The sequence below is a fragment of the Acartia tonsa genome, chromosome 4 (genome assembly GCF_053477335.1).
Source record: "Acartia tonsa isolate MP-2025a chromosome 4, ASM5347733v1, whole genome shotgun sequence".
Classification (NCBI taxonomy): Eukaryota; Metazoa; Arthropoda; class Copepoda; order Calanoida; family Acartiidae; genus Acartia; species Acartia tonsa.
The window spans coordinates 49,153,739-49,180,906 of record NC_137263.1 but is presented as its reverse complement, the minus strand read 5'-3'; the positions used below and the strand labels follow the sequence as shown (position 1 = coordinate 49,180,906).

Genomic DNA, 27,168 nt, shown 5'->3' with positions numbered 1-27,168 from the left:
ACAGCCATTTAAGATTTAAAAAAACAGAGATTTTTGTTGTTAAATATAAAAGATTATATTGCCGGATATCCGGCCGGATAGTTTCAATATCCGGTATCCGGCCGGATATTGAAAATGGCCGGATATCCGGCCGGATATCCGGCCACACCGGATATCCGGCCCAACCCTAGTCTAAACCCATTGCAAGATCTATGTAAAACTACCATATGAAATGGAGAACTCAATCAGTTAAGTGGTTAACGATATTCAAACAGATAAAACAAAACTTATACTTTATTTCATGTGTTGGGCTTCGCTTATATGGATGTTATCATCCTCGTCTTATATTAACAGTAATCTAATCTAATCTAATAAAAATATTCTTATCAAACCCTTTGTTAATGTCAAACTAACTCAAATTTAAACGAATTTGTTTTAAAGATACCAGGGAGGGAGGAAAGTGACATTGGACTGTAAAAAAGGCTAGTACCCAAAGTTACACAAAAACGTTGAGTACTATTTGTTTGCTTATATACTTATATCATATTTGATTGGTTATTTCCAAACTTATAGTTGTCCAATCCTTTCAACCAATAAAATTAATTAATAGAAGAGGTATTCTTGTTTATCATCATTTGGGATGTACATAAATTTATCGTCTAGTGTCTTATCCTTTAAGTCCCCTAATAGATATCCTAAATATAATTCGACGTACGTTGCCATATTTAAAAACGGCAGAAATACTTTTATTGTTTAAATTTATTTTGTCAATATGTCGGAAAAGTATTTAAAGAGTGTCTGTAGTTAAGATCGCGCTAACTGTAGGACCGACAATTCTCCTTTAAAATGAAGCTTTTCATAGGTCCTAGGAAGGTTCATAACTATTTTGTCTGGAGGATACCATCCCATGAGAAATCGTCTAAGAAATAGAAGTCCGAATCCCAAAAAATTTTTATTCTATCTTTTAAAACTAAATTAGAAAGGGGAGGGTCGACCTACATCCCTTTTTTTTATTAAAGTGTTAAATATGATTCTTTATTTTATAATTGTTTAATTCATATATAGTTTCGATTTATAAATTTATTTTGGCTTCAATAATTATATGAGATTTTTTATCCTTGTTTTGTAAAAAGTTACATTTTTTACTGGTTCGGAGTCTTAAATATATAATCCCTTGTTAAATTATATTTGTTCCAGGGATCTAAAGGGATAAGACTATGGCCGTTAAATCAATGCACATCCCCAATGATGATACACATAATTAGGAGTTAAGACTCAAGAGGGCTAGGTGTCGCTTCGGGTACTAGACCTAACTCCACGCACCTTGGAACATACATACAATACTTATGATTGCGGTGTAAAGCGTCCCTTCACCCATCAGACAACCAACTCTCTGAGATGCACGACCTTTGTCTGAGAAGTCCCAACTGTGCATGGTAGCGAGTTGTGCCTGTTTTGAGCCAAGGCATTCCCCCCACTCTAACTATTTACGTCGCGCATCTGACATAGTAGCAGTGGGAACCATTTTTTAGTTATGACGCGGTGTCGGACCGAGATTCGAACCTATCACCTTCCCGACGACGAGAGGATGCGCTACGTGTTGAGCCACGGTCGCGGGTAAATAATACACATAATTAGCCCTTCTGTAGTTTACAATTAGTGGTTAAAACGTTTGGACAATCAACTTAAATAACCAGCCAATCAAAATTCGCTTAAGTTCCCAAAGTTGCTAATCCAACGAATTAGAAAACGTTATTATAATATCCTTTGTCCCCTCTTTCTCTCTCTCTCTCTCTCTCTCTCTCTCTCTCTCTGTATTTATCCCAAGTTAATCCTCTTTCCCAAAAAATCTTAGATCGATAGTGTTAAAGAGTTTAATTAATGTAGATAGTTACCTCTTGTAAAGCTTCTTTTGATACTTTAAATAGAACATGTCTCTGTACCAGCGTTTCTCGAGATTCTTCAACTAAAAAAAGATAGATATCTTATAATTATAACCAGCGGCTACGCTTCTAGTCTCTAGGTGCTAAGCTCAAAAAGAAGCAAATAACCAAAATTAAATATTTAAGTACATAATTGTAGACAATTTAATTAACAAATTTGAGAGGCCTAGGATAATTTTGGTAGGGGAGGGGTGCAAGTATTCAGTGATTTTTAAACAAGTTTGAACATGTGAATGTTCCCTGAAAAGCAAACTTGTGGGAGCTAAAGTTTCTTACAGATAAATGATTATACATCGTTTTATTCGTATCAACGAATGTGTTTTACTCATTCATGATTGTTAACTATATAATTTACTTTAAAAAAAAACTAGCTGCTTCACTCCTAGACTCTAAGTGGCAGGGTGAAGTGTCAGAAAATGGTCCAAAACCATCCCATGGCAATTATAAAAGCACAACCTCATCAATCCTGCCATTTCCGAGATCTTTCATTTCAGACAAGAAAAACCTTACTACTTTATATTATTGGATAAAAGTAGAAAAAATAATCTAATCTATTACATGACAGGGATCTAAAGGGATAAGACAAAGGCCGATAAATAGATCTACATTAAGATATATAAGTTTTCCGGAATTTTAAAGTTAGGGGGAGATTTGAAATCTGCATCAAATTTTAAGAATTTTTTTTTTTAAAATTCGTTTTTTGTATAATCTTTATCTAAAAGCGGAAATGCATTTTAAGTTAATTAATTTTGACCAATAGGATAGGTGGATTTTAAACTACCTGCGCTCTAATTGGTTGAATGATATACGACATCCAATCAGAGCGCAGATTTTTTAAATCCACCAATAACAGATGCCAAAATTAATTAACTTAAATTGCATTTCCGCTTTTAGATAAAGAATTATAGAAAAAACGAATTTTATAAAAAAAATCCTTAAAATTTGATGCAGATTTCAAATCTCCCCCTAACTTTAAAATTCCGGAAAACTTATATATCTTAATCTACATCCCCAATGATGCTACACAAAATTACCACTTCTGTAGTACAATTAGTAGTTAAATGTTTGGACACTCGACTTAACCAACCAAGCAATCAAAATTTAATAAAAGTACCCAAAGTTGTTAAAAAAATGTTATAATAAGACTTTGGGGGCTAGTGTAATAAACAGCCGATTGCCCCCTCCCTTCCTGTAATCTATAACATTAACTAACAATATAAAAATACAAATCTAATGATACGATGATGATGCTCAAAAACAAACAAAGTTCTGATATAATTGTGAGAATATTGATAATATTAACAATAAATAACGAAGGAAAATATTTGAAATATGATCTGATATAATATTGATTAGAGATCCTTAAGGTGAGATAACAAATATCACTTTTCATTAGGTTTTCTTTATTTATTAAAAACATTTTTAGTTGTTAAGCGTCTCTATAATTCACTTTGTCTGTCAGTAAATTTGCAAGTCCGTCACGATATTGAGGAAATGTGATCATTGATTTTAAGTAGTAAAGCTTCGCTATAATTTAGTTTGTCTGTTAGTCCATCTGCTAGTCCGTAACGCTATGGGGAATATGTAATTTTCTTGGCTGCTATTTTAGATAGACGACTGATTTTTTTACAAATATTAAAAATTTAAAAATACTTGTGAAAGGTTTCGTGCTTTATAAATTTATTTTTAATTTAAACAAATGCTTCTTATATCTTCTGGAAGTCAAGGAGCTGGAATCGTACAAATTATATAGGTATACCTCACAGTGGGATCTTTTGCCAAAAAACGGGACATTAAGGGTAGACAAAAGTAAACATCAATAAAAAAGCTTGTATTTGACGAAATGATGTAATTTCTTTTGCTTTAACTCAAAATTAACATAAATTTTGCTCCTGTTAACTTCTAATGTGCATTTGGTAAGTACGTCTGGCGGTTTTGGAGGAGCGAAGCTACCCTATTTTTAAAAAATCTATAAACCTTCATAACTTTAGTTAAGATAGGAATATTTTAACAATATAAATGTCTATGTAAATATTTCTTCAATGCAAACAATGTTTGTGAACATGAATATAGCGTCAGGTGCACCCAGTTCGAGTCCCGGCATTTTTAGGTAGGTCCAGTATAAGTAAAATAGGACACTAATAAGGCATGTTTTCTAATGTTTTTTTTACAGATATAAACAACAATAACATAATTTTCAAAACACTTTTGATTTTGTGTTAATACCTTTATTCTAAGTCTAGCTATCTTCATTTAAAGTTTGTATAAGAATATAAACATAATTGCTTATATTATATTCTCTCTCAAACGTATATTTCTCTCTTTCTCTCAGACGCATATATAATGTTTTTGCAATATTATAATTAATCCCCGAATTTGAATTTCTGCTGAACCAAAACCAGTTAGAAATACAATTTTTTTCAGAACACATGAAAGAAGGTGTATCAATTTTTTTTTTTATAGCTAGCCGGTTCTTTTAGTAAGTAGTAGATGTAAAATTTTTCATAGAATTCAGATATGCAATTGGTTTTTTTGTAGACCTCTTATTTTTTAAGTAATTTAAGTTTTTTAAAAAAATAATTAAGTCGGTTTTAAGGTACTAAAACGCAACAAAATAAAAGAAGAAAATGGCCAGTAAGAACAAAAATAGTAAGATCTTTAATTTGACACCTTACTTTTAAAATTCTGATGAGTAATTATTGAAAAAATCTATTTTTTTAACTTCGGTTTAATAAAAACTTTAGACCTAAATATTTTCTCAAACAGACATAAAAAACATGGGTTCATATATACCTTTAGAATCAGAAAAATATTACGAATCCATTGTAAGCAAAATTGAAAAAAAGTAAAAAAAGTAAAAAAATAAATAAATGGCCAATTATATTTTTTGTTCAGGCAACACTATCGTCTTCCCTTTTTTACCCCCTCTTTACCCCCTCTTTACCCCCTCTTTACCCCCTTCCCATTTTTATACTCAATTCAAGAATTAAGACGTTGCCTGTACAATATAATATGATATTTTCATATAATTCCTTTTATTGTAGTTTATATACTATATTGTAAACTTTTTTTTTCAATTTTGCTTACAATGGATTTGTAATATTTTTCTGATTCTAAAGGTATATATGAACCCATATTTTTTTACTTGTGAAATAATAAAATTAAGTTCAAAGTTTTTATTCTCGTGGGTTTAAAAAAATCGATTTTTTCAATAATTACCTGACAGAATTGAAAAAGTAAGGTGTCAAATTAAAGATCTTACTATTTTTGTTCATAATGACCATTTTCTTTCTTTTTTTTGTTGCATTTTAGTACCTTAAAATCGACTTAATTTTTTTTTAAAACTTAAATTACTAAAAAAATAAGAGGTCTACAAAAAAACCGATTGCATATCTGAATTCTATGAAAAATTTTACATCTACTACTTACTAAAAGAACCGGCTAGCTATAAAAAAAAAATAGTTGATACACCTTCTTTAGCAAATTTAATTGCTAAATTAAAGTATTAATAAGTCATCTTTTTTTAAGGACTCCTTGTTCCCTTAAATGTCCATTAAAACCGCGAGAACGGCAAAAATCGTTAAAAATCACACCTACGGCGGCAAATAACGGCGAAACGGTTGGCCGGAGGCAAATAATGCATAAGTAAAAAGTTAGAAAACATTGCAAAGATGACTTTTGGCTCTAAAATGGCTCCTTCCCCCTCTAACGAGGGAAAATTTCAAATTAACAAGAACGAAATTGTTCAAACCATGCAATGTAAAATGCTCAATTACTCAAAAACGACCGGGAGGCCCCAGGTTATGAAAACTGTTTTAAACACAATACATATTGCATATTAATATTATTATTGCAAAACCCGGGGCATCCTGGCCGTTTTTGGGTAAAATGGAGAAAACTGATTTTTTGGGGTTAAAAATCTTAATATTTTTGGTGAAATTTTCTCACAAAATGTCAATTTACACGTACCACCAAAAAAATATTTTTTTTAAATTTTTCTTTAATTAGACATTGGTACAGGTATCTGAAAAGTACCTCAATCAAAAATTATTTTCATAAGATGAACATAAATGTATTTTTTGTTGCTTTGAAAAAATTGTGTAAAAAAATCTGGAAAATCATCAAAACTGAAAAGAAATTTTTCACTACCTTTTTTAAAAATGGCATAAATCCGCCAAAAATGAATATTTTTAAAAAATTTCTTTTCTAGCTGTCTACTTACAGCCATTATTAATTCCTAGGATAGATAAAAGTCAATTCTAAATTTTTTGGATGTCCCACTGGATCCCACTGTGTACCTTTCTTTTTACGGGCTATACCTTTTTCTTTAATAGATAGGAAATTTCAATTGAAAATTTATGTTTTGTCTAAACAAAATATAGATATCAAAACTAAATCCTAAATAAACTATGTTTTTGCCACGGAATATCAATATTACCAATTATATTTACAATTTTGCAATTTTATAGTCATAATTTTGCATTAAGCTAAATAAGTGATTGACGGTTGAAAGGTATGCACATACGATCAAACCTTATGTATATAGCATCTGTACTATAATATACATGTATATACAGATATTTACACCCCTCCCCTTTACCAATGACCTTTTTTGTATGCTAGTAAAATGTTTTCTGATACTTGGCTGTGTTAATATTCCCAACACCATTGGTGATTTTCAAAGACCCAATCGAGGGTCGGCACAAGGTCATTGGGATAAGTGGAAAAAGTTATTTAACCCCTTCCCCCTCTAATGTACCATGAACAATAATGAAAAATTTACCAACTGTTTTTTCTTCAACCTCTTTCACTATTCTTCGGATGCTCTGTCCAAATCTCCTCAAATTGCTGCTTCCTATAATAAAATATAGATTAATCCACCGCTTTTAAAGAGAGTTAAATCGCAGGAATCTAAGGGGATAAGACAATGGCCGATAAATTGGTGTACATCCCCAATAGTTAAATACACAAAATTATCCCTTCTTTAGATTATAATTAGTGATTGAAACGTTTGTAGAATCAACTTAATAAACCAAACAATCAAAATTTATTAATAGTCCAAAAAGTTGTTAGGCCACGGAAAAGAAAATGTGGAAATAGTCCCTTTCGTAACATCGCCCCATAAGGAGCGATTCGTCGTTTTTTTAAATTGGCCTTTATAGGTTATTTTAGGTTAGGTTAGGTTATATTGGGTTAGGTGATTGACCCATAGGGTTTGGTAATTGGCCCCGCAGGGTTAGAGACCCCCGCAGGGGCTAGAAATAGGAGAAAAGCTACTGTGAAAAATACGAGATGTTACGAATGGTACTATACCCGAAAATGTAATTATAAAACTATGGTGACTAGTGTAATAAACAGCCCATTGCCCCCCCCCCTCTCTCTTTCTCTCTCTGGTTAAATATTTAATTGTCTATTATCGTTATATACACATAAGCACAAATATTGGGTAAAATAAATCACCCCGCCCCCCCCCCCCCTTAAAAAAAGACTACGAACCAATAAATTTCAATTAAGGTAATATAAGTTCATAAGAATTATAAAAAACAACATTCTATTTTGCATTTGGAATTTAAATATAACTTAACAGTATTATAAACTTTTTGGCAGTTAATGCCAAAAGTTTACAGAAAATGTGTCTCATTTTTTTTATAGAATTATACATTCACTTTATTTAATGTTATAAAACTATTAGATTTACGTGAATAAAAAAAAGAATGATTTAATTTTGGGCTAAAATATTGTTCAGATATTTCACTCGAATTTTGATGGTTGTTCGTGTTCAATAAAATCACAAAAGATTTTAGCTGTCTCTAGACAAGTTTTCATATTATTTTCATCCTTATAGAAATATTATTCCTTAATTCAAAACTAGTGGCTATTGTGCTAGAGGCCTCTAGGGGCACTTTAGAAGGGAACCCAATTTTTATTATAGTTTTTAAAAGAAAAAGTTTTAAAAATTGGAAGGTGTTTTTTTGGGGGGGAAGGGTAAATTTTTCTAGGGGCCATTTCTCTGGGGAAGAAGGTGGTTGCGCTCACCCAAAATAGTTATAAATTTTCCAAGGGCCCATGAGAAGCTACATTGTAAATGAGAACCCTATCGGTTCAGCGGTTGGCGAGTCAACACACACACATACTTTTACTTTGTTATAAGGGCTTAGATTCACACATGTTAAATATTTTTTACCTGCTTCTTTAAAGCTGCCTTTCTTTGGTGACTTTCTTTCTTGTGAATTAGTTCTCGACCTGGCCATTGTTCAAAACTCACTCCCTAGCCTAGGAATAAAAATAAATATTCTATTTTATAATTTAAAATTATGGTTATTTTACTCATAGATGCATAAATAATACTTCACAATTGTATAGTTAGTATGTAGTAATGGAGAACTGTAAACGCAGAGTCCAGTGGTTTATTTATTTATCTTTTAAAATCAATTTTTATTAATTTTTTAACAGCATTTTTTATGTGACATAAGTATTCTATATATCTAATTTTTGATTCCTGTATTTAACAGTTTTGCAACAAATTTACACATAATTTTTTAAAGATTATACATTTATATTCTGCTAATTCAGTTAGGACACTCTACAAGTGTTATTGTTCGTTTGTCCTACCGTTCCAGAGCCTCGCCTTCATGGATAATGTCATCATTGTTTTTTACTAATTGCTTCATTTGACCTTTAAAATAACTTATTTGAACTTCAAACGCTTGTAAGGAATTGACATATAGAAAAAAATATGATTGTAAATTATAATGTCATCTTAAGTTGGATAACCTTTATTTAGAAATGTAATTGAGATTTTTTCTTTATTATTCCAAGAATTAAACCAACATTCCTGGCAATATGTTATTGGTTTAACAAAGAATTGGTTTATAAAAAAAGAATGCTATCTCAAATAGTAGCGAAACTTTAGAATGTTGGAGTTAAAAATACTGAAGTCAGTTTAATATACAGATTAATTCTAATAAATGTCAACATCTATTAAAGCGATTCTCTAAGTCAGACAGTAGGACAAACGAACATATGTAAATACATAATAGTATTTAAGGACATTATTACATTTTAGGACTTGATTATAGAGATGCTTTGCTTATAACATTTAACTTGTTGTCCTAGCCTTCCAATACCAAAATCAGATAAATAAGATATTTAAATCATTTAAAGGAACTAGACTGTCATCAAAAAGTGTAAAAATCTAAATGTTTTTAATTTACTGACTTTCTAGTAACGATAATAAACGCAACCAACTGTTACAGGAATCATCAATGATGATTCATCATATCAAGTTTGTGATCGATAGAACAATTTTAACATGCATAATTTAATAATAAGAACTATCTGTTACGGACGGAAGAATGTACGGACTAACCCAAATTATAGAAAAAAGCCCCCCACCCACTTTTAAAAGAGTCGGGAGAGAAGGGGAGGGGTTACAGTTGAAGAATGGATGGAAGTAACAAAAGAAAAAAAAGGATATTGAAAAAATAGAAAATGACAAACTGACAGACTTGTGTAACTTATAGAGAAGCTACTAACATATTTATTTTTCTAATTAAAAATGAAATGGAATATTTGAAAGTTTAAAGAAACTATTGAAATGTCAGTAATATTGGAAGCCATTAATGTGGATACAAACTTCATTATATTTCCTGTCAATAAATGTAAATAATAAATTTAGTTTCAAATTTCAAATTAATAAATAGATTAGCTCTATCAGTAGGTTAAATATTATTAATGGATTTTTCCTATTATATAAATTAGCAAGCTTTTTCTGTCTGTAGCGAAGGATCTCGCAAACCGCTGAACCGGTATGGTTTTCCTTTACAGTGTAGCTTCTCATAGGTCCTGAAAAGGATTAGTCTTTTGGGGGGAGGGAACCAACACCCTCACAAGAGAAATCACCAAAAATAGAAAAATATAAAGCTCCGCGGATTTTTTTGGTAAACAGCTGATCTTAACAAAAATTGAAAAGAAAACATTTTTTGTGTCCCTAGAGGCTTCTAGGGGCGTAGCCGCTAGTTAAAAAGAATGAGTTAAAATTTGGTTATAGCATTACATTGAAAGGCAAACTGAGAAAGTTATTTAATCCTGGATAATCCAGAATATGTAATAATGCTTTTAAACAAGGATCTCTAGCCGCCAATTTTCTTCACAATAATGTCTTGTGGAATTTTTAAAACGGTACATTCTGATTAAAAATCTTTTAAAATTTCCCAGAAAATTGTTGTTATAGAACTCTGACATCACAACCCTCATCTTTAGGGCTGTGGGTTATCAAAAGATTAAGTGGTTAGGCGAAATTTTAGGGTGCTGAACCCTGCGGGGCCGATACCCGCAGTTCCTCAACCCTGTGGGGTTAACAGGTTTCCATATAACCTAACTCTACTTGTAAAGTAATGAACTAAAAACTAAAAACTAACCCCTTCCCCACATTTATTTCAACAGTAAGGGGGATAGGGGTTCATTTCTTAACTGGCATTTTGCGAGAAATTTTTGTTGCTAATAATATGCAGTTGACGAGCCATGTATTTTAAAATTTTAAATTAGTGGCTGCGACCCTAGCCTTTAGCAACTTTGCTCGGGCGGTCAAACATAGCTTAAAACCACCCAAAGATATTGATAAGATGAACTCTATTGAACGAACTATTTCCAAGATTATGTAAAACAATTTATAACTACCAGACCAGATAATTCAAATCAGAATAACCCTACGATGACATTAAATAGCAAACATTATAGTCATTCATCGCATCGTATTATAGACAGCTTTCCGTGAATATTAAAATAAAAAATGAAGAAACAAGATTAAAACCAGTTTAGTTAGCCCGAGGGGCCAAAGTCCCAGGCTAAAAAAATTATATTAGTTTTATGACTTTAATTTGATATTCTAGGGAAATTGTCTGTAATTCGATGCTACACATGATTTGTCAGTAATACTGCGAACGGTTCCAATCCAGCGAATATTTATCATTTTCGAAGCCATACTGAAAACGGACTTAAGCGTATTTTTGTAATAATGACAATTTATTACAAAAATAAATAAAAATTCACCCAATCTAGGCAATAAATATAGATTATTGTTCCATAATATTCTTATCTTTTAATGAACTGGTAAATACTTGATTTTTATTAAATAGAGCAAAAGTATTACACTTCAAATGGATTAATAATTGCTTTTTTTTTGGCTCGATGAGATTTATATCATAAAAAATAATTATCAGTTTTCAAAGTATGGAGCTAAAGTTGCTTCTTTTAATTTTAGTGTAACTTTAAAGCCGAAAAAACATTTTCTTTATTGCCAATGACTCCAATTACAGTTTAAAAGTTTAATTTAGGACTTACATTAAATTTAATCTTTCCAAAAACCTAATTGTAATTGTGAAAAATTTAAGTTGAGCTGGCCCAAAAAAGAATAATATATACAAAAAAATTTGGCGTAAGCTGTAATTTTTTATTTTGTTTATGCATTTAATCAGTAACGTGCACAAAAACGTGTACAAATTGGTTATTGTTATTGTACGATAACATTCTAATGTTTTTTTTACGCAATTCGTAATAATATAATTTTCTTTCACATTACAGAACAGAGCTGGATCTTTAAATCATTTCAATGGTGCGCCAAATTGGGGTGCGCCAAATTTTTTAGCCAATCACAGCGCGGTATTTCGTAAAATGCTGTGCTCTCATTGGTGGAAAGTTAGCTTACCCCGATTTGGCGCACCACTGAAATGATTTAAAGATCCAGCTCAGGTTAAAACTGTGTACATAAAAATGTTACAACAACCCCTACATCCATCATTGACCAGTCTGTGCTTGCATTGCATTAAAGAGGATCACTTATTTCTGTAAAGTTGTGTGTAACAGTTTAGTTAAATGCTCTTCTTAAGAACAATTTGACTTAATAAGAGCATTTGACTCAATATTTACACACAATTTTACGCAAAATATGCAAAAAAAAAAGTAAAAAAACTAAACAAGTAATTGTATTTTAAATCAGAAAAAAACAAGATCAAAAGAAGGATAAGATCCCAAAAATATATATATTCAATGAATTTTGTGAAAAACAACATTTTCAGCATTCATGCATTAAATTGTTTTTAACTCTTTTATCAAATGAAACTAAATTTAAGTCAGATTAAAAAGAGTTATATTGTGATAGAAATTTCCTAAAATGAGATAAAAATACGTTATACGTATGTGTTTTTTTCTTTCCATTGTGACTTTGAAACCGATTGGAATCCGCTGGATTAGAACTGGTTCTAAGCCATACTGAAAACTTATATATAGCTTCGTATTACAGACTATTTTCTACAAATATTAATATAAAAATGATAAAATTAAAACCAGTTTTCTGAGCCCGGGCCCACTGCCACGCGGGGCTAAGAAAATTAGTTTGAATCTTATAATTTTTCATTTTAATATCCGCGGAAAGCTGACTTTATTACGATGCAATGAAAACATTTTTCTTTCTTTCTAAAGCAAGCCTTGAGTATATTGATAATACCTGTTGCTGGCAGGATCTACAGGGCTACAGGTGTGCACACCAGGATTTATAAATATATTCAACAAGTGGAGGGGTCAGGCTCACCATAAAAACTATTCCAAACAGAGAACAACAGAGAGATACAGATTTAACAGAGAGAGAGAGAGAGAGAGAGAGAGAGAGAGAGAGAGAGAGAGAGAGAGAGAGAGAGAGAGAGAGAGAGAGAGAGAGAGAGAGAGAGAGAGAGAGAGAGAGAGAGAGAGAAAGAGCAGAGCATTACGAGAGATTAAAGAAGAAGGAGGTCTGTGTATTAGAAGAAAGAGAGAGAAGATTTCTACACCTCAGAGACAAGTTTTCTTAATTGCTTTCATTTTTTCATAATATACCAAGAAATTACAGATATTAAACAGATAAATTTTATATAACCATCTTTAGAAATTTATTTATTATATTACATCACTTCTATAATGTATTTTTCTGTATTTTGAAATGTCAATTAAAACAATCACAAATTACTTTTGATATGTCCAAAAAATGTGTTACAATCACAAAAACGTTAATATCTCTCATCGAAAGATACACTTGTATGAAAATAATTTTTTTCATAAGAGAAATATCCTCTGCTTTTGTGGTACATTAATATAGAAATAAGGGAATAAAATTTGAGGGCGGGGGATTTTTTTTCTTCGTAAATTTATTTGAAAATATTTTTTTTTATTTGTTATGTAAATATAATCATTGTAATTGTCATATATTTACTGAAAGTAGATAAAGAATATTAAAAAGGAAATATTAATATTAGATATTTAGATACGATTTTTTTTATTAATCTTAAATAAACAATATTCTAATAAGTGGCCACTTAAGAGTAATTTGAGATAGGGGAAAATGTGATCTTGGCTCGCAACGCTTGTTCAATAATTTTTAGGTAACCTGTATTTAGATTAAGTATGCTAAACATGCATATCTGTGAACTTAAAATAGATTAAAAAACAAGGATAAAAGCATTCATAAGTAGCGAAGCACAATGAAATCATGGATTACCATGGATATTTTCTAAATTATGTTCCATATTGATGAAAATGTTGAAAAAGTTTCAGTCGTCTATCTTGTTTAGGAGTCGAGAAAATACGTTTCTTCCAAAAACGTTTCATACGGACATATCGAATTATAGAGTAACTTCGCTACTAAAAAAAACATTGATAGCTTCAATGAAACGATATCAAGCGGTTACAGATATTTTTTTAGAAGGTCATGCCGCCTCTTTTATGGAAAAAATTCAAAAAAAAGTTAAAAAAAAACAAGGATGACAACATCCATAAGATTAAGCAGCGAAACTAAAAATAATGCATTGATTGACAAATGGATAAAGTAAGTTATAGACAAGTTGGTCAGAAAAATAAGGAAAAGAGCGAAAATATGCGAATATAAAACTATTAAAAATCACGAAACCTTTCAAAAATAAATATTTGCTTTTTGTAGCATGACTGTCAGATCGACGGGCAAAGTTGTATGATGGATGCTCTTTAGAAAGGGGTATAACTTTAACAAATCAGTAGTCTTTCTTGAATAGCAGCCAGAAAATCAAAATTTCTTTGCCATAGCGTTACGGACTGACTAAATGACGGATGGACAGACAAAGTGATTTATAGAGTTGCTTCACCACTTACAAATGTAGTGGAGAACCGCTATTCCAGTACATGCACAAATGATAATGGCTTTATAATCCAAAAATAAAATGTTTTTTTTATAAGGCTATACTTCAAAGAAAGAAAGAAAAATTTACAAGCTGTGAAGAGGAGAAAATGAGAAGTTTGTACTTGATTCAATTAGATTTCATGTTCTTGTAAAAGAGGTTTTTCACCTTTACCTTTACTTTTTTGGCATAAACCTTTAAATCCCGGGTGAAGGGTAAAAAAACCTACACCGCCCATTTGTAATGTTCTTATTCTTGGTTAAGTAAAATTTGAAGTTTTTTGAAAAAAATTATACAATAATTGTTAAATTATGGGGGGGGGGGGGGGTTGATTCACAGGTCGATTAGAGGAATGTATGCTTTTTTATATGTACATTTTCTCTCTCTTTTTTTTACTTTTTTTCATCTTGTGTAAACATTAAAATAAAGAATTTACAGGAGAAAAAAAACTGTTTAATAAAAAGCTTACAAAAATGGTAACTTTATCTTATTAGGGGTGATTCGTAATGGATATAGAATAGGTGGATATTGTAAGAGATTCTCGCATACCCTGACAAAATGTTTCTTCAGGCTGGCTAATATATCGATACCCTTTATGCCCCCTCCCCTTATGACTTTATCACATCCATTACCATGGAGGGGGGGGGGGGAAGGAGGATGTTGGGGGTGTCCAAAATCCACGAAAATAGCTTAAAAGCATAACAGGACCAGTAGGTATAATCCCTGAAGAGTAGAGCCTAATCGGTTCAGTGGTTACTGAGATATTAAGCTTCAGACAGACGGACAGACATCGTTCTACTTTGTATTATAGATGAAAACAAACATTTTATGTTAAAAAAAAACTTTTGTACGTACAGAAATATTTTTTAACTGATCAAAATATATTCCTACTTTTGAGCTGTGTATTTTTTTGTGGATAGTCTCTTTTCAACACTAGTGCCATGTATTGTTCTATGTTTTTAATGTTGTCATTACTTTCTATTGTAAAGTATTCGATGTCATCTGAACTGAGGCTTTGCAACTATTTAGTGTTTAGTTAGATGCAACCTACCTTTGTAAAAGCAAAGCTTTTCTATAATTAGGGTCGGTCCGTACGTCCGTCCGTCCAGAACAGACAGCTTTTCTCGTTAATTTAGGCATGTTGGAATTGTCCTATCGATTTCAAACTTTGCAATATGATTCCTGTAGTAGTTATGTACGTTTTTGGAAGCGTAGCAACTCAATAATCGTTCTTAGGTTCATTTTATTTTTTTGACAATTTATTATCCTATCTATCTGATTTTTGGAATACTAATTCATATTACCACAAGGTACAATGTTATAAGCGAAGTATCTCTATAATCAAATCCTAACAGCATCCTTTATTTAAGAAGTTTTGCAATAAATTTACATACAATTTTTTTAACTTATGAATTAATATTCTGCTTTTTCAGTTCTGACATTTTGCAATTGTTTATGTTCGTTTGTCCTACCGTTTCAGGGCTTTGCTTTTATGGATGTTGTCATCACTGTTTTTTTTTACAATTTTATAATACAAAGTAAATTGATGTTAAACAGTTTGTCTCTAAAATATCTGCTTACAGACGTGGTGGAACAGATAGACGTATATTAAATAACCAAAATATTTTTTGCTTATTAAGATCTAAATGATCTAGGTATAGGATATGCATAGATAACCTAAATGTAGAGAAACTGCGCTATTAAAAATCAATTGTTTTATTACTAAACTAGCGGTTGCGCCCATATCATCTAGGGGCTTTATTTCCAATGAGTAGGGAAGGGCAAAAATAGCCCAAAATAATTATAAGATTCTAACCTAAAAGTGAAATAGTCTATAACCATCCCGGAACACATGTGAAGATTCTCTTAAAGGGAGAACTCAATCGGTTTTTAGTTATTAAGATTCTAAGCTACAGACAATAAAACTTGCTACTTTAAATAATAGGATAAAGAAAATGAGAGTTTAAATTGATAAATTTATTCCAAACCTAAACTTTAAAAATTAAATTAAAAGACTTTTTTATATTTGTGACCTGAACTATAATTTGTATCAATAAGTACAAGTTGATTACGTACATTTTTCCAATCAAAATACTATTAATTTAAAAGATAGTAAAGAAAATATTGCGTCACGCACCTAACACGTTGCAGGGATTTAAAGGGATGTGATAATGGCCGATAAAATAATGTACATCCCCTATTATGATACACAAAATTCCCTTTTATGTAGATTACAATTTTTGGTTGAAATGTTTGGACACTCAACTTATTGAATCAACCAACAAAAAATTATTAAAAGTCCCAAAAGTTGTAAAGCCAACGAATAGAAAAACTTTATTAGTTACAGTGGGGACTAGTGTAATAAACAGCCCATTGTCCCCTTTCTTCCTGACCATGCTGTCATATCACGAGGAAAAGAAATCATTTTCAGAGGACTCACCATGAAAAAAGAATTTTATAAGGAGCTTTTTATAATACCATAAAAAATGACGTCATACTGGCCTAACATTGGTCAATTATAATGTATACTAGCCTGCCATTGGCAATTTAGTCTGTGCAGTGGCCTATCATTAGTCATTTGTATTTTATGACGTCATTTTTATAGGTACTATAAAGAGCTTCATACCTGTAATTTGTTGTTTGTTGGTGCTTTCACACAATGTACCTTGTTGAGCACTTATAACCTCCCCCCCCCCCCCTCCCATATTTTCAAATTAAGAGGGAGTTTGGTAGTTTTTTCGTCTGTTTATTTGTCAGCTTAGGTCAGGTTAGGTTTGTCTTGCAGTACTTGGTAGCCTGGCAGGGTTAGGGTAAAGAAGGTTACAATTCTTTAAAATTTACATTCAACTATGGACAAACAAATAGACATGTCTTGGATACTTAATAAAAAAAGTAATAAAAAAGTAATAATGTCAGTTCATTAAAATCCATAGTGGCATTACCCCTAGCATATAGAGGCTCTTATTTGATTATAAAATTAAAACCACCTGTGGACCTTTGCAAAGCTTCACCATCAAAGAGAACTTAATTGGTTCAGTAGTTATTGAGATATTAAGATGCAGACCGAATAGCCATACAGATTGAGGGTAGAAAAATTGCACAAAACAATCCCAACATTTTAATCTAAATGTAAAATAGCCTAAAACAAGCCTACCACCTCTGTGGAGCTTCCTGAAATGGAGAACTCAGTCAGTTCAGTAGTTATTGAAATATTAAAATTAAGACAAAAATCGTTCTACTTTATATAATAGGAGGAGAGAGTATGTGTGGTATTCGGCAACCCTAGGCCATGGTTTTATGGCAACCCTGCTCCCGACTTGTGGGAGGTCCGAGGGACCTCCCCTGAGTAAGGGGGTGGGTACACTTGAACCCTCCCCCATGCATTAAAAGTATTTATAGTTTTGACAACCCTATTATGGTTAATCTGATTTGCTTGTTCCCCCACCCCTTTCCAGGGATGGGGGATAAATGTTGCCTATTTTGTTTATTGTATGTATATATATATTTAACCTCTGATTTAGTACTAATTATTCCAATCTGTGCATTGACTATTTTGTTGTATTATAAATCAGTAACCTTTAGACTCTGAATAAAGTAACACCCAATTAAATTCTGTTTGTTATTTGGTGATACGTAGAGAAGCCCAGCTTCTCTATAATTATACTTGTCCACGTCTGTTCACACTGCCGTAATACCTGAACTTGGGAAGTGGCTGACAAACCGTGGCCGCTACCACAACTTTTGGTGACAGCTGCAAGGTTAGGGCAAACACAAGTGTAGAGCAGATGTGCAGCTGAGACTAAGGTACTCCCAGCAGTAAACTGGCGAAACTGACACAAGCAACCGCGAAGCAACCTGAATTACCCACCCTGGATAGCAGTGTCTAACTCTATATCCGGCAGTTGTGGAAGTGAGAACCTTAGTAACCTGCCCTGGGTAATAGTATCCAGCCGGCAAAAGACGAGCAGAAGGAGACCAAGTGGGCCTCCAGAGCTGGGAAGAGCGGCGAAATCTAACGGAAAACCGCAGAGAGTGGCGAAATCTAACGGAGAACAGCGGAGAGCGGCGAAATCTAACGGAGAATCGTGCGTGAAACGGCTGAAACATGCCCGCTGACTGGCTGAAGCAGGCCAAGTAACTGTAGACGGCGGAAACATGCCCACTGACTGGCTGAAACATGCCCATTGATCGGCTGAAACATGCCCACTGACTGGCTGAAGCAAGCCAAATAGCTGCAAACTGTGAATGAAGTTACAAGTATAGTGTACAAGTGAGAGAAAAACTACGCTAGCTTTGAGTATCCCGGGAGGCTACAGCGCAGCCGCCCACTGAGAAAAGCAGATATTTTATCGGATTTATGTATTGTCACCTTGGTGTGAGAGACAAACAAAAGATTTAGGGCAGGGACTGGTAAACAATTGCCTGGACTTTTGATAAGCCCGAAAATAGAACCCAGGTGCAAGATAACAATGCATTGTTAAAATTGGAGCCACAACCCTGCAAATACACCGCCCCTACCCCGACAGAAGGGGAGGGTCCCCCATAAATTAAAGTGAATATAATCCAATGTGACATTTGATAAGCCAAGGATTAAGAAGAAGCCCACCCATTTCTCATAACTTAGTCACCTGAAACCCGCGGCACCCCCTCCCCCCCTCTGGGGAAGGGCGGAATTACCCCGTCCCCTCACGTGTTCCCCCTTCTCCCCGCACTCAGATATCTCCGTCCATCGTGCAGAGAGAGAGACCGGGAAACGGAGCGCATCGCACGGTCTGCGCGGAGAAGCTCGGAACACAACGAAATCCGTCGGACAAAAGGCAGAAAACGGACCAATGAGAGAGCTAGTTGAGGGGTAAGCGGGAGTTTTACCTGTGCGTGCGCGCTCAAACAGTGTATGAGCGCTTTGTGACGGGGTATTGCACACACACACACCAAGGAGGAGAGCAACTCTATAGCACACAAAGGATAGATAACAAGGAATTGTAAATCTCCAACCCCTATCTACAGTGTGATAGGGAAAACCAAATCAGTTCCTGACATCAGCTCAGACCCTCAACATCTTCCTAGCTCTGCCAGCCTACCTCAAAGCTGAGTGACTAGTGAGAAAATCTATAAGTGTATATATATAATTATATTAGTGTTCCCAACTATCAACCAAGTGATAAAGGTAGCGATTGTTGGTGTAGTGCTTGAAAGCTTAAGTGAAAACAACTAATAGCCTTTGCTTCAATTAGTGACGAGACCCTGGCCGCCGAGATCCCGCAGCTGCAAGTGATGGGATGGTGGCTGTCCGGCCGGTGCCCCCACTGGTGGATGGTCCTGTGGGGCCTACTGCTGGCCGCTGTGTGGCCCACCGCCAGCTACGTTCTGACAGGGTGGGATTGTGCCAACCCTACTCATGTTACAGCCTTCAACAAGGACCGGATGTGTAGCCAGGAGCCGCTGCACCAGGAAGTGCCCCTGGGCCATGAAGTACACATCCTGCAGCAGGTCAAGATCCGGGAGACTACTGGGTACAGCTGCCAACTCACTGTGTCCCAGTGGACCTTTCGGTGTGGCGTCTGGGGCCACCTGAAGATGACATCGGTCCCCACCCTTATGCGGCCAACCAAAATTGACCCGGAAACCTGCCGGGACCTAGCCCGGAACCGAGTCTACACCCTGCCAGGAAAAACAAAGCCATTGACATTTCAGCTGAACCACCCCCTGTTCTTCACCCTAGACATGGTGGGGGCGCTGGTGAACAGCCCAGAGGGTGTGGGCTGTGAAGGAGAGGATGTACACTTTGAAGGCCAGCTGTATCGCAACGAGTTGGTGCTCCAGGAGAGGAGGCTGCTAGTCAAGGAGGAGACCTATGTGGTGGAGGACGGACGGGTGGAGTCCCAGTCCGACCACCTGACCCTGTCCTGCCCCCAGTCAGAGCTGTCCTGCGTTACCAAAGAGGCCACGTATGTGTGGGACCACCTGGGAAGGGATTGCCCCCTGAGAATGATCCGCAGCCTTCAGCCTAGTCTGGTGATGGATGCATTCTTGGTTGACCATCAAGCACAATTCTTCATCAACATGACTACACCCATCTCTATAGTGAACTCCGACTTTGAGGCCCATGCCACCAACCACCCGGCACTGTTCGTGGTGGCTGACCCGGCCGCGGCACTGCTGCCTAGGGTGTCGGCCAGGGACGTGGATGCCCCCCTCCAGGCCCAGATACACGCGGCCTACATCGGGTTCACACTTGAGACCAGGATGCGGAGCGCAGCTGCAGAAGAGGTAGCTGCCAACTGCTGGAAGCTCCAGCAACTGGACCCGGCGCACCCGGTGTGCGTCCAAGGGAGCACGTTCTCCATCTTGAGGGGAGATGTGTTGCTCCAGCTTACCTGCCAACGAAACAAGTATGTGGTGCGGGAGAGCAGCGAGTGCTGGGACAAGGTGCCGGTAGAGCCCACCGGATTCGTAGACGCAGTTACGAAGGTGTACAGCAATCACGCCACCAAGATTCCCTGTTCCTCCACCTACCCCTTAACCGTGCACGCCGAGGAGGGGTGGATAGAGCTGACTCCAGCCCCTAAGAAGAGGCCGCCCCCGCTGGAGACGCCCAAACAGCTGCTGACCGAGCCCTTGGATGACTTTAGCTTGGGAGGGCTGTATTCCCAGGCTGAACAGAATGACTGGCAGCAGCTACTGTCGTTCCCGGCATACAAGGCCGCCATGCTGACCGGCCTCTCGTATGGCTCCTGCGTCCAGCAGGGAAGCTGTGCGGCCACAGGAGATCATGGAATTGTATCCTACAACATAGACAGACTGGCGGAGGAAGGGGAGGAATCACTGGACCTCTGGGCTGGCTTCCGACAGGCCATCCATGAATGGGGAGATGGCGCGGCCATACTGTGTCTGTTGCTGTTGATCCTCAAGCTACTGGGTGACCTGACAATTATCTCCCTGGCAGCAGCACAAGGAGGTGTGCGTGCCGCCCTAAATTTGATGTCCCATTTGTTCCTGTACCACCCAACGCTCTACCGCAAGGCCTTGGCTAGGGCCAGGGCCAACCACACCAAATCTCGAGACTTCTTGAGACTTATAGTTTTGACAACCCTATTATGGTTAATCTGATTTGCTTGTTCCCCCACCCCTTTCCAGGGATGGGGGATAAATGTTGCCTATTTTGTTTATTGTATGTATATATATATTTAACCTCTGATTTAGTATTAATTATTCCAATCTGTGCATTGACTATTTTGTTGTATTATAAATCAGTAACCTTTAGACTCTGAATAAAGTAACACCCAATTAAATTCTGTTTGTTATTTGGTGATACGTAGAGAAGCCCAGCTTCTCTATAATTATACTTGTCCACGTCTGTTCACACTGCTGTAATACCCGAACTTGGGAAGCGGCTGACAAACCGCGGCCGCTACCACATATGCCTTTTCAAGATACAAAATGTAAATAATTATGGACAAGTCCTACATTTCGTTTGTGGAAAAATTATAACCTTTCACCCCTTTTTTTCAGAAGATAAAGAAGATGGGGGTTGAGGAGTCAATGGAAATGAATGGGGTACTAGAAGGAAGCTCTTTTTGTGCCTATAAAAATGACGTCCTACAATACAAATAACCAATGAGAGGCCAATACACAGACTAAATTACCAATGACAGACCAGAATACATTTTAATTGACAAAAGGTTGGCCAGTATGACGTCAATTTCTATAGACATTATAATCGACTTAATCATGAAGCCCTTATCCTACGGGGGCCATTATCCTGCTGAGCTATCCTATTCATAGCCTAACTTACTACACCAAAGTCACTACCACTCTAAGCAAACAAATATGAAAACCTTATTTGTGCTTCACTTGGTGTTTGAAAGAAATCGCCAAAATTACTAATGCATAGTGTTGAAATGTTAATATATATATATATGTATGATCAATGATTAGATAGGAGTCAGACAGACATAGATAACAGGAAAACATCATATAATCTAATTTAATTGATCAAAACTAACAAAATTTGTTTAACAAAAACAAAAATATCCAAAACTCTAGTTGCTATTTATGAAACATTAACGTCGGGTCCGACACCCGGTTATTAAGCTAAAAAACACTCTTTGATTTCACGACCATTGTCTGGAAGTCCCAGCTGTGCATGGTAATGAGTTTTGGGCCAGGGCATTTCCCTGTCTATTAATGTCGCAGTAGAAATTAATCTCATTGTATCTAGTTATGACGTGGTGTTGAGTCGAGGTTCGATCTCACAACCAAAAATTTACAATAGTTATCTTATTTTATAGTTATGTTACATATTTCGAAATGGACTTAGTAACAATTTTGTATTTAAAGTAACAAGATTTTCTTATGTATCCTATACTGTTGTACATGTATTAAGTAGTACTATATTTTGTATGTCCCTTACGATCTCACTAACCACTAAGCCAAAGGTTTTCAATTTTGGAGAAACCTCGCAGGTACCAGGGTGAAATTAGACATTTTTTTTTCTTTCGTTTTAAAGTCCGGTGATGGTTTTAGGTTATTTTTCTGCTCTTTTCTACCCCTTCAAATACAGACACCTAGAGGGTAGGGCCGCAGCCGCTTGTAAATAGAATTAATAAAACTTTTGTTTGACTGGGAAATTATATGAAATCCCTTGATAATTTATCCTGAAGAAACAAACTTGAAACATACAAACATAACATTTTATTTTCTACTAAATTCACTAAAAAGCAAAAACAGTTATTTATCGCATCGTATTATAGACAGCATTCCGCATATATTAAAAATTAAACATAAAAAATTAAGATTAAAACCAGTTTTGTTAGTCCCGTGAGCCGAATGGTTCGTGCTGACAAAACTAGTATTAATTTTATTTTTACATTTTTATTGATATTCGTAGAAGTTGTCTGTAATACGATGCTTTATATAATTTTTCAGTATGGCTGAGAACCAGTTCTAACCCATTTGATATTAATCGGTTTTGAAGCCATAATGGAAAAATTTTCTTGATACATAAAGAACATGAATGTTTTCCTTCAGAGTTTTGGGAGAAGATTATTATGTTATTATCATTTGTACAGTTATGTAAACGTTGTTTTTAATTCATCATCTTACAAAGTCTTTTGATGTTTAAATTTTTTCTTGAAATATAGGGACAGAAATAACATGTTTGAAAGCAAATTATTTCTATCTGCCTGAATGACCCAGAAAGGTTTGGTAGCTTCCTATGGCCGCCAGTATGGAAATAATCAGATGGGGGCCGATTGACAACCCCCCCCCCCCCCCCCCACCACAACATAATTGGGTTAACAAATAATAAAAAATATTTTTCAAAGAAAAAAAATTATGTTTATTTGTACAAGTTACTTACTCAATGAACAAGAATAAATTCTTTATATGGAAAAATAATATATTTAGGAAAATCTAACAAAAGATAAATTAATCTTGAATTTACCTATCCCTATACACTTTTTTCATAGACAAAATATGAAAGCTTGCATACCTAAAATACTATTTAGGATGATGGATGTGTGTATAGTAAACACGAGTAAATACGCCTTATTTTATTCATTGAAACGCATATTGATATTGACACTTACCTCAGAGATCTAAAAGGATAAGACAATGGCCGTTAAATTGATGTACATCCCAAATGATAATAAACAAAATTTCTCCTTCTCTAGATTACAATTAGTGGTTGAAACGTTTGGACACTTAACTTAATAAACCAACCAATTCAAAAGTACCCAAAATTATTAAGCCAACGAATAAGAAAACGTCATTATAAAACATTAAGGAATGTTTCCCTGCACTTAGCTCTACTCAAATTCCACAAATACCAACTTGTAGTAAAATACAGGTATGATAAGCAGAAGACCTGTAAGTATTTACCGGTCAAATGCGTAGCTGAATTATGAATATATTAAAAACTAAGGCCTCTAGGGGCATGTGGGGGGAGTTATTTTCAATTATAGTTTTGAAAAGAAAAAGTAAAACAAAAAATATCTGGGAATGATTTCTATTGTGGTGGTACCCTTCCCAAAAATAGTTATAAACCTTACTTGGACCTATGATAAGATACATTGTACAGGAGAACTATATTGGTTCAGCGATTAGCGAGATCCTTTGGTACAGATAGACACCATGTTACTTATATGAATAAATAAAACAAATATAATAATTTATTACATTTCCGAGATTTTTGAAGATTGTTTCTGTTAAAATCTAATGAGTATCCAATAATTCAAAAATTCATGAAATTGTTGTCTGCAGGTGGCTAATACCTATCAAATAACCAATCAAAACACAAAATAATTTGAATTAATATGCATCTAAACTAGGGTTGGGCCGGATACTTTTTTGGCCGGATACCGGATACCGGATATCCGGCCCAACCCTAATCTAAACTTGGAATACTAAAACTTGAATGAATGGATAAAAAAAGTATGAAATTGATTATTTTTCTTGTTGGACATACGAATTGATTATTTTAAAACATGGTGTTTATCAACTGATCAAAAAACAATCATAATAAAATGCACGAAAGTAAAGTTAAATAAAATTGACATATGAATATGTATATATATGCTTCAAAAAGAATTGGTTGTCTGATGGGTGTTACCGTATTTAATAGGGGGAGAAGTTTTTTCTATGTCTAATTCTTGCGTTTGGCCCATACTCCTGCGGTGCCTTAACCCTGCGGGATGCTCCAAATACCCAATATTACCTCACCTAAATTAATTAACGATCTACCGAAAATTGACTCTTTCCTTAATTTCAATTCTTTGTAGAATTCATTTATTGCTCGACTTGGCAATTTGAAGGATACCTAAATCAAGTTTATTTGATATTTTTATAGGATCTTACTTAAAAGCTGAGCTACTCGTACAGGAAAGACCTACAGACGCATACACCTTTATATGTATAAAAGTTTACTTTAAAAAAAACCCTAGACGGAACTACGGACCAATAATTTGCTGATGTTAGCAAATTCCATGATATTCACATCACACATAACAAATATGTCCCTAGTAGTTTTTACCCCTTTTCGGTCAGATTAGAAATCCACAGTCACTAGATTTCAGATTTAAATCTGTCTCAATATGACTCTTTGTTACCAAAGTTCAGATATGACAAAATTTGACCAAAGTTCAGATTTCAATCTGAAATTTAGTGACATTATGTCAGGTTATTTTCTCATTTTTGGCAATGCAAACAAATCTGACACAATATCACCAAAAGTCATATATGACAATTAGAGACATAGAGTCAGAGTTGGGGAAATTACCTAATCTGACACATTATTGCCAAAAGTCATATATGACATTTTGTGAAATAGAGTCAGATTTGAGAAAATTACCTAATCTGACACAATATCACTAAAAGTCATATATGACAATTAGAGACATAGAGTCAGAGTTGGGGAAATTACCTAATCTGACACATTATTGCCAAAAGTCATATATGACATTTTGTGAAATAGAGTCAGATTTGAGGAAATTACCTAATCTGACACAATATCACTAAAAGTCATATATGACATTTAGTGACATAGAGTCAGAGTTGGGGAAATTACCTAATCTGACACAATATCACTAAAAGTCATATATGACATTTAGTGATATAAAGTCAGAGTTGGGGAAATTACCTAATCTGACAAATTGTTGCCAAAAGTCAGATATGACATTTAGGGACAGAGAGTCAGAGTTGAGGAAATCGCCTAATCTGACACATTGTTGCCAAAAGTCAGATATGACATTTAGTGATAGAGAGTCAGAGTTGAGGAAATCGCCTAATCTGACACATTTTTACCAGAATTCATATATGACATTTAGTGACATAGAGTCAGAGTTGGGGAAATTACCTAATCTGACACAATGTTACTAAAAGTCATATATGACATTTATTGACATAGAGTCAGAGTTGAGGAAATTACCCAATCTGACACAATATCACCAAAAGTCATAAATGATATTTAGTGACATAGAGTCAGAGTTGAGGAAATTACCCAATCTGACACAATATCACCAAAAGTCATGTATGATATTTAGTGACATAGAGTCAGAGTTGAGAAAATTACCTAATCTGACACAATATCACCAAAAGTCATGTATGATATTTAGTGACATAGAGTCAGAGTTGGGGCAATTACCATATCTGACACATTGTTACCAAAAGTCATATATGACATTTAGTGAGATAGAGTCAGAGTTGGGGAAATAACCTAATCTGACACATTGTTACCAGAATTCATATATGACATTTAGTGACATAGAGTCAGATTTGAGAAAATTACCTAATCAGACACAATATCACTAAAAGTCATATATGACATTTAGTGACATAGAGTCAGAGTTGGGGAAATTACCTAATCTGACACAATATCACTAAAAGTCATATATGACATTTAGTGACATAGAGTCAGAGTTGGGGAAATTACCTAATCTGACACATTATTGCCAAAAGTCATATATGACATTTAGTGAAATAGAGTCAGAGTTGAGAAAATTACCTAATCTGACACAATATCACTAAAAGTCATATATGACATTTAGTGACATAGAGTCAGAGTTGGGGAAATTACCTAATCTGACACAATGTTACTAAAAGTCATATATGACATTTAGTGACATAGAGTCAGAGTTGAGGAAATTACCTAATCTGACACATTATTGCCAAAAGTCATATATGACATTTAGTGAAATAGAGTCAGAGTTGAGAAAATTACCTAATCTGACACAATATCACCAAAAGTCATATATGACATTTAGTGATATAGAGTCAGAGTTGGGGAAATTACCTAATCTGACACATTGTTATTAGAATTCATATATGACATTTAGTGACATAGAGTTAGAGTTGGTGATATTACAATCCTACCCCATACTACTAGTGACATTATGTCAGGTTATTTTCTCATTTTTGGCAATGCAAACAAATCTGACACAATATCACCAAAAGTCATATATGACATTTAGAGACATAGAGTCAGAGTTGGGGAAACTACCTAATCTGACACATTATTGCGAAAAGTCATATATGACATTTAGTGAAATAGAGTCAGAGTTGAGAAAATT

At 34.6% G+C, this 27,168-nt stretch overlaps 1 protein-coding gene across 1 annotated transcript in view; it reads right to left on the bottom strand.

Annotated features, from left to right (window-relative positions):
- The window catches only part of LOC145317581 (uncharacterized), a 51,794-nt gene extending 39,266 nt beyond the window's left edge, over positions 1 to 12,528 (bottom strand). Inside the window, exons 1-4 of the mRNA XM_080158724.1 lie at positions 12,427 to 12,528; positions 8,107 to 8,195; positions 6,706 to 6,777; positions 1,875 to 1,945 (exon numbers count right to left, since the gene is read on the bottom strand). Of these exons, the coding sequence (XP_080014850.1) occupies positions 1,875 to 1,945; positions 6,706 to 6,777; positions 8,107 to 8,173 (210 nt within the window). The 5' untranslated portion in view covers positions 8,174 to 8,195; positions 12,427 to 12,528. The remainder of the gene's footprint in view (positions 1 to 1,874; positions 1,946 to 6,705; positions 6,778 to 8,106; positions 8,196 to 12,426) is intronic.
- Between the last annotated feature and the right edge of the window lie 14,640 nt (positions 12,529 to 27,168).